Raw genomic sequence first — 9,062 nt, 5'->3', positions numbered from 1 at the left:
ATATGTTCAACATGTTTACAACATATCCTCCACAGGCTGGAGGGACATTTACCTATATCTTATTTATTATTCCCAGCACGCGAATGTTCAAAGCAGCAATAACTTACCAGACCTTTATGGGCACCAACGGAAAGGAGATGCTGATTTTGAAAGGAGAAAGAGTTGAAAGGAAAGAATAAAGAAAGAGAGAAAAGAATAGGTAAACAAACATGATATGAAGATGGACAGAATGGATCAGACATGGAAGGAAAGGAAAAAAGGGATAAAGAAATAGAAGGGAAAAAGCAAGAAAAATTTTCTGTTAATCGTACTTTTATTTTTTTGTACATCCCTGACACCATCCTGTATTTAAGTTTGGGGGGGGGGGAGTGGGATGGTGATTATTTTGTGCATTTTTGTCAATTTGGTTGCCCCTTTGCTTCAAGTGGTTAGCCAGTATTCAAGGCCTTATTGGGTTGTTTCCATTAGAAGGAGAAATTGATGATATGCATCAAATATTTCTTTGGTGCAAATCTGTTTATTTACAAAGAACAGCTGTCAGTTTCCTTGCTCTCAAATTCCAAACCTGCCTTTTCAGCCAGTCCTGTGCCCCAAGGACCCCTGCTCGCTGTCAGGGCCACTCGTACCCTGCATCTCTAGCTTTCTGCCTCTCAGATATAGTCACTTGCAGCTGCAATTAGTCATTCCCTCAGCCTCTGCATTTCAATCATTCCCAGGAAACTTCTTGGATGTTGTGGCTTCACTGTGCTCAGGTTTTTCCATGCGGCCCAGTGCCTTGGGTGGTAACGTCCTATTGTTTCTAGTTATCTCACTCCGTAAAGGGGTTTAATTGCTTCTTCCACTTAGCCTGAAAAAAAGGTGGTTAGCCTACCCATCAGCTTTAATTAGGTATGTGATTGTCTATTGATTAAAGAGTCTCTTGATGGCAGCCATTAACATCTTCCATCATAGCAATATTAATCCTGCTGGCTCCTCTGTATTCTTTAGTTGTCAAGTAAATGCAGAAAAAGACAACAGCTTTGATTCTCATTGGATGGAGTGGAGAGTAGGGGGCCACAGGGAGCCAGGGTTGGCTGCCTGATTCATAGACGCCCAGCCCTGGCACAAGACAGGGCAGCAACATATATTATTGGTGTGAGATCCTCAGGGACCTTACACCAGTGGAGGATCAGCTGTGGCAGAACTCTGTCCCACCATGCCCATACCCCTTCCTTCTCTTTACACTGGGAGTCAGGGCAGCTAGTGCAGAGGCAATGGAATCTCCTCTAGTGACTTTCCACTGGCAGAGAGTTCCTCTTTCCTCCACATTTTATTGTTTTTAACTTATTTAATTCTGTCAGATCTCAGTATCATAATCATCTAGTTGAGTCAGGCTTGGCACTACTGAGGGGAAAAGGGGACATTGCCCCCCCTCCCCCCATGATCTTCAAGGGGCCCCAAAGCTATTGTCAGAAAGGCCAAAATGTGCACAAAGTTATCCAATGTTAAGCAGCAGAACGACAGCATATTGCAGAGGCTTCATCCTTTACATATAAGCCCCTTTGTTTTCAGTTTAAATCAATTTTTACTGAAAAAATCCTGGTTTTTACAAAAAGTATTCATTTTTTTCTGATTTTCACCCTACTGTTGTATCATTCAAATATATAAAAAAATTACTTATTTTGTTAGGAAAATACAATACATTGCATGAGATAAATGTATTACAATAATTCATTAGTCTGTGTGTATATGCAAAGCTGCCTGTTGAAGTAAGGCTTAGCCTATTAGTCTAGTGTATTAGTCTAGAAGATACACACAAACGGGCAGACATGCAAGCTCTGAAGCACATGCGCATCTGAATGTACTGATGAATCTCATGGCCATCACGTACACATTTCAAGTAATTAGCAGATAATGGTTTAAAGATCTGACACACTAAAATGGGAAGAAAACAAAAATCTGTACCAGAATACATTTCAGAACACAAGGAAGTAGCTAAAAGTTCTAAAAAGACCCCAAAATGGAAGAAAAGAAGTTGAGTAAATGCACTGCAAATGGTGTTGCCCAGTTATTAAATGTAAATATTTATAGGCTAATAGTTCTAAGTCTACAACAGTAAATGTTTATTCAAATGAAAAGTTTTATTTGGGGATTAGAGAGATATTGTTTTCTTAAACTCAGAGGTAGCATTGTGTTTGGAGTTCTGTTTTAATTCTGCAGCAAACCACATTGAATTCCATTAATCAAAGCATTAATCTACTGAATACTTCCCCCCATCCCGTCCTTCTGTCCACCAAAATAAACGCTGATATTTACCCAGAAAAATTATAAATAGTTTTTGCCACTGATTTTCACCTGTTTTTGTTGTAGCAATAAATACTGATACATTTCTGGGAAAAATTAAATAAAATAAAACCCCCAAACCAAAGTACCTATTTATATATTATAAATCACACCAAAATACTGACATCGTAGCCAAATTTTACTTTTTAAACCCAAGATTTTCCAGGGGTCTAACTAGTCTCTGGACTCCTGGAAGGTTAGTTGTTTTTTAAATAGTGACATCCAAGGCCCCAACATACCCACTTGCGCCTCCCAGTAATGGGACCCTAGAACTGGCCCTGAGGTCAGTCAAAACAGTGAGAAACTTCCTTTTACAATGTAGAATCACACCAATGACTACTAAACTCTTGCTGGATAAGCAGCCTGCAAGAACTTAACTCTTCTCTGGGTGCAACTGTAAAGAGGGCCACCACAGCACAGAAGCATTGCTGCTGAATGGATCCATCACTAGGCTGGGCTCAACACAGCTCACATTTCATCAGGAGAGAAAGAAACACACTATGACAGTGATTTCAACCCCGTGGGGGTCCACAGACTATATCTAAGATATCCAAAGGGGGTCATTCAAAAGTTTAGGGGTCTGCAAATGCAATACTGCATGAGGCCATCCCCAGCTATTTAGTGAAAATGAATGGAGCAGGAATTCCTTCAGACTCTGGTCAAATGAATCAGCCTTCAAGCAAATTAGGAAAGAAAGGCTAGCAACGGATAGAGTTCCTATGAGGCACAGGCAAGCTCAAATTCAATGATAAATCTGCTGCAAGAGACGTTGCTAATGATATTTCTTGTTAGCTTCTCAGGTTAACTTTGCTCTTCACCTCACAATGCGCATCCCACAGGAATCTCAGCCCTCAGAGTACAGGGTACATCAGCCCTCCCAACACGCCTGGGTCCTGCTATTTCAAATAAATGAGCTCCTTAAGATTCTTCTTCCTTCTGCGAAACCTCGTGGGAGTGCAAAGCCTGGCTCTCCACATCCCCACGTCCTCCCGGGACTGTGATTTCAGAGGTCCCCTGGTCCCACACGGAGCATACCACAGTCTCAGTGCCAGTCTGGGGCTAGGGCTAGGATGCGGGCAGTTACTCATCCCAGCCTGCAGTCCTAAGGGCCCCCTCCTTTTCCTCCCACTCTCCCCTCGTCTCCTCCTACCCCCTTTCATCGCCTTCCGGCCCCTTCCCCCAAGCAAGGGTGGCGGGGGACGGCGCAGAGGGGGGCATGCCCAGGACGGGTCCATAGCTGCCGGGGTCGCGGGCAGAGCTGTGGGCAGACCCCTGTGTGACCTTGCTCTGCTCCGGCTCGACTCGACCCTCCCGCCCCAGTTCAGAGGGGCAGGCTACTGAAGCCCAGAGGCAGCTGCGAGCGGCTGCAGGCGGGCGAGGGGCGGAGCAGCCAGGGAGACTCAAACTTCCCTCCCCGCAGCTCCCGCAGCAGGTAGCTAGGCTGGGCGGGGGCCGGCGCGGCTGTGGAGGCGGCAGCTGCGGGCGAAGAGCAGGCAGCCTCCCGGGTCAGGAGGGAGCAGCGGGCGCTGTGGGGCGCGGCCTCCCCGACGGCAGCGCTCAGGGCAGGCTGACCCCATGGCGAGATGCCCGCCCCCGCGGAGCGCGGCCAGCGGCGCGGAGCCGGCGAGCGCAGCGGGGCATGGGGAAGTTGAGGCACCCGCCCCACCTCTGGTGGCAATGATCAGCTAACCGGGCTGAGGCGCTTCTCCCGCGGACTGTCGAGCGAGCCCCTGCCCGGGTCGCGGGGCGAGCCCCGGAGAGCTGGGGGCTGAGCGGGCTCGGGGACCCTCCCCAGGACCCAGCGTGTTGGGAGCCGGCGGCTTCATGGGCAGCACCCGTCAAGATGGTTATGGACATCAACAGCAGTCACGTGTCCGGCCCCCTCCGAGCCTTCGCCCTGGAGGCTCCCCGCGAGCTGAGCAGCAGTGGGATGGTGGCTGGCTCCCTGCACCCCCGCTGGCTGAGGATCATCCAGGATGTCACCGCCAGCCCCAGCCCCGCTTCCAGCCTGGCGGCCGACAATGACACTCGCTGCGGGGAGCAGATCCTCAGCTACGGCAACATGGAGAAAGTTGTTATCGGGGCCATTCTCTCCCTCATCACGCTGCTGACCATCGCGGGCAATTGCCTGGTGGTGATCTCCGTGTGCTTTGTAAAGAAACTCCGGCAGCCCTCCAACTATCTCATTGTCTCCCTGGCTTTGGCCGATCTCTCGGTAGCGCTGGCCGTCATGCCCTTTGTCAGCGTAACGGACCTCATTGGCGGAGAGTGGATCTTTGGCCACGTTTTCTGTAATGTCTTCATTGCTATGGATGTGATGTGTTGCACTGCTTCCATTATGACTTTGTGTGTGATAAGTATTGACAGGTGAGTGCAAAAGCGGAGATGCCAACATCTCGTGTGTACTTGTGCTGTGTGTCTCTTTCTCTCTTTGTCTGGAGCTGAGACAAGCAAACCGAGTGAATGCCCCCGTTTGAACACTACAGTGGCTAGGAGAAAAGTACAGAGTAGAAACATGACTCAAAGTTATTTAGCTTGATAAGTTAGCAGAGAAGAATCTTGAATGCTGACTGCAGCTGGCAGATATGTTGTATGGCAATTCCACCAGGGGTCTCTTTTGCTTGCTTATTTTTCCTTGGGAAATAACAGATATTCTCAGAGGAAAAATTGATGGCATTTTTAAAAAGAAAAAAATCAGTTCAATCATAGACTAACCTATTTTACACCCGCAGCCTATCGTTGCTAACCTACACACAGGCAAATACATGTGAAAAATGTGGACACTAAAACCGGGAGAGGGTATGTACTGACTGCACGACAGCTTACTAGTAATTTGTTTCCAATGTTTAAATCAAGTTTATGAGTTCGATTCACCCCGAAGCTGAGGGAAAGGCAGCTTCAGGGAGCCTGCTGTGACTCCCTTTTTCTGCACTGGGCCAGCCCTGACATAAGTTACAGCAGGCTATAAGCTGTTGAAATTTATGCCTGTGGAGGATCGACACAGTAGGACCAGCCTCACCCCCACCAAACTCCCTCCCTCAGTATGCTGCCTGTGTGGGGCAGCAGTTGGCTCCAGCAACTTTACACCAGCTGGGATTTCCTCTCCACCCAGTGGTTTTGCCAATGGCCATTTACAGCCCTTGTGCTATCTGAGTAGTGCAAAGGGGTTAGAGCAAAGGAGAGGATCTGGCCCGAAGATATTTCATAATTTTATTTAAACTATTGGGAATTTTGCTGCTATTGTCAACAAAAACATAGCAATTTGAAACCTTGAATTAAAAGCCAGTGGATTTTATTAATCAATATATATCAGTAATAATTGCTAGCATGGATAGAGCCATAGGAACTGCCTTTTTGAAACAGAGAAGTGGTCCATTTATTTCTGTGTCCTGTCCACCCGACAGGGGGTGGCAAAGGGGCAATTGCCCAGGGACCCGGGTGATTTAAAAGGGCAAATTGCCTGGGCAGGCAGCAGGACTCCTAGGTACACACGACCGCTCCGGAGCCGGGCCCCACACTTTGGGGGGCCCTCCGGGCCGGCGCGGGGTCGGTCCTGGAGGTAATGGATTCATCACTTCCAGGCCCTGCTGCCCCTAAGGACGGTCCTGGCCCTGGGGCCCGGAATTCCTGTCAGCGGGCCTGGTCCTGTCTGACAGTGTACCAGCTGTTTCAGAGGAAAGTGCAAGAATCCTGCAATAGACATGTATGGATAACCTGCCCTCAGGAAAGTTTTCCTCTTGACCTCCAACAATCAGAGGTTGTCTTATAACCTGAAGCATGAAGGTTTATATCTCATTCAAAACTCTTGTTTATTAATATTTGCTGTTACAATTGTGTATATTCTTGCTAACGCTGTATTGACCAATCCTTAGTAGAGTCCTCCTAAGCTCTTGAATTCAATTATATCTTGTAGAAATGAGTTCCACATACTCTTTAATGTTGAACAAAAAAGTATTTCCTTTCATCATTTTTAAACTTGCCATCTTTAAATTTAATTCTTGTGTTATGAGAATGGGTGAACAGCAGTGGCTGACTTAACCCCCCCCCCTTTTTTTTTTACTATTCATTGCTTTGTATATCCTTTTATCCATTTCTGTGGCAAAGAGTCCCAATTTTTAAGTTTTTTCATGACTCTAATAATTCTTGTTGCCCATCTCTGAACCTCACATGCCAAGTAAGGCTGTACCATTGATATACATAATTGCACTGTGATATTTTCAGTATTATTCTTTATCCTGTTTCTTATACATCCTAACATTTTTGTTTGCTATTTTTGGCCAGTGCTGGGTATTGGGCAGAGGTCTTCATTGAGCTATCCACAAAGATACTCAGGTCTTTTCCCTGAGTTGTTATAGTTACCCTAGTGATAGTGTTATAGTTAAACCAATGATAGAAGTTATACACATGTATCAAGGGGATAATATATCCTTTTAAGATAGAATCTGGAACTAGAATTACAAAGTGATTGATTTTTAATGGACAAAACAATGAAAATATTCTCTCATTTTTTACTTTGCTTATTCCTTGTTTTGTATATTAATAAACAAATACTTGTATTAAAGCAGGATCTTTTGGTTCTTAAGGAGTTCATACTTTCCTGCCGCTTATTTCGAACTTAAAATTATAATTCTCTGTGAAGCCTGATGCCTTAACCTCTGTTTACTTCAAATCTGTTATACAATCATGAGTTGTGATGCTGTAAACTAAGGTTGATGTCAGGTAAGGAACAGCTGCAGATAAATCCTTAGTGAAATCTTACTAAATGTTTAGTAACAACTGAGAAAAGAGAAATAAAGAGATGAGCTAGAGTAATTATTTTTAATGGAGTTACACTGGCATAGAAATGGATTAACAGTGGTGAATCAGGTGCAGGTTTTTTCAAGGTAACCATGAGATATTAGCGACTTTTTGGAGATGTGACGATGCATAGAATATTTTCAGCAACTAGTAATGACCAAAATTTTAATTTGAACAGCAAACTATCACCCTGATACCACTGATCTCATGCTATCTCATTTACAGTAGAATTACCCTTTTTCATTTGTGTAAGTAGAAAGCCCTTCATTTTTGGGTGAGAGGTGCATATCACTGAGTAAAACTCTATGTGTATAGTTGCAACTTGCAAATCACATGGTATGCATTATTTAAGTGAGTCAAAGAACTTTCACAAAGAACAATGGATTTGATGGAAGTGCCTGTATATTTGACCTTGCTTTAGAGGAAAAAAGCCTTCCATCCTACCCCAAAAACCTGCTCTGTGGAACAGTGTAGGGAGCATACACAGTAATCCAATTAGCTTCCCCTTGTGGGAAAAGCAAGAAGCAGGGCTTGGAGACAAAACTAACATGTTGGGCATATCATTTTTGCTTTTCTTTGTTAGAACTCTAAGCAGAAATAGCTCTTCCTGCAGCAAGTCATCTTTCCCAGAGATGAGAATCACTATCAGTCCAAGGAAAATCTTGAAAGAACTTAAGTATTTAATGAAAGTAAAAACCACAGTTTCAAACAAGCCATCCTTTTCAGTGAGACCCAGGGGACAAGGTTTGCAGTATGTGTGTGAAATTCACTCCACACACAGGGTCAGCACAATCTTCTGTACCATTTAAATCTCACTGAAAGCCCTTGTGTGCTTAGGCCTCATTTTCAGTTGTGTTAAGCAAAAGCCCTGCGAGATGCAGTCTAACACTTTTAAAGTCCTGTTGTAGCCTAGTGTGGAGCCTACACCATGGCCAGCTAACATGGCTTCAAACTGGTTAGCCTGCATTGTAATGCCTCTTTTCAATCTGTTAAGCTAATTCAGTTGAAAAACACACCCTTTTTGCCTATCGAGAAATACCCTCTGCGTGTGGTGTTCCACAGCACCATGCAAAATCCTGAAGTGTTCATTCCACAGGACCACAATGCCTTTCAAGTGATGGCATTTTATAATACCTAGCTCAATGTATTTGCATAATACTTTACTGACATTCAGAGACAGTTTGTTGAAGGAGAGTTTTGATGCATATCAAATAGAAGGCTAAAAGGAAATATAACTGAAAAGGTGATGGAATAATAGACCTATATGCACTTCAGTGATAGGCAATTTGCCTGTCTTACTAAAGATATGCAAGGACCGTATCCAATGCAAGATATAGTATCCAATTTGTTTTTCCACCCTCTGGACCCACTTTTCAAATATAAGGATGTCCATACTCGCCCTGGCTACTCAAATTGACACATGAGCACATAAAATGGGTATTTATTTCCCTAAGTGCTGCTTTTAGAATTCAGATACAGGATTTAATGATGCTCCATGCGGTTACTGAGCATCTAAAATGAAACCCAGACTTTGTCTGAAGTACCTGAATAAAACAGCTGGTAAATGTTTATGCTCTAGGTTGTATTAATGCATCCTATATTAAGACTGTGCAAAGCACTTATTAAAATGTTAGTATAGTGATCACTGACACTTTACAGGCTCCACAGGGACTAGGTCAAATTAGGAAAAGCACACTCTGGTGAGTATCTATACAGGACTGAACTTAATGGAGAATCTAAGGTAATATCCTTGACAATATCAAACATTGGAATTTTAGGCTTTTTGCAGGCCGTATCATCTCTTCTACCTTCATAGGATGAAAACCCCAGAGATCCTCATCAGGGAGTGCAAAAGTGGGCAGTGCCACCTCTATGGCATCCACCCTATATCTTGTGGAAGCTCTTCTGTAGGAATAGGTATCTGCCTATAGGATGGGGTGGGC

At 44.5% G+C, this 9,062-nt stretch overlaps 1 protein-coding gene across 3 annotated transcripts in view; it reads left to right on the top strand.

Moving 5' to 3' along the window:
* Positions 1-3,692: 3,692 nt before the first annotated feature.
* Positions 3,693-9,062, top strand: part of HTR7 (5-hydroxytryptamine receptor 7) — a 55,800-nt gene continuing 50,430 nt past the window's right edge. The window contains exon 1 of one of the 3 annotated variants that reach the window (XM_034777208.1): positions 3,693-4,689. In XM_034777208.1, coding sequence (XP_034633099.1) covers positions 4,166-4,689 — 524 coding nt within the window. In that variant the 5' untranslated portion in view covers positions 3,693-4,165. The remainder of the gene's footprint in view (positions 4,690-9,062) is intronic. The other 2 variants (XM_034777210.1, XM_034777209.1) reach the window with 2 other exon arrangements.

Source organism: Trachemys scripta, chromosome 7, assembly GCF_013100865.1.
Source record: "Trachemys scripta elegans isolate TJP31775 chromosome 7, CAS_Tse_1.0, whole genome shotgun sequence".
Lineage (NCBI taxonomy): Eukaryota > Metazoa > Chordata > Testudines > Emydidae > Trachemys > Trachemys scripta.
Note: the sequence above shows the minus strand (reverse complement) of the source record. Positions and strands in the feature narration are given on the sequence as shown.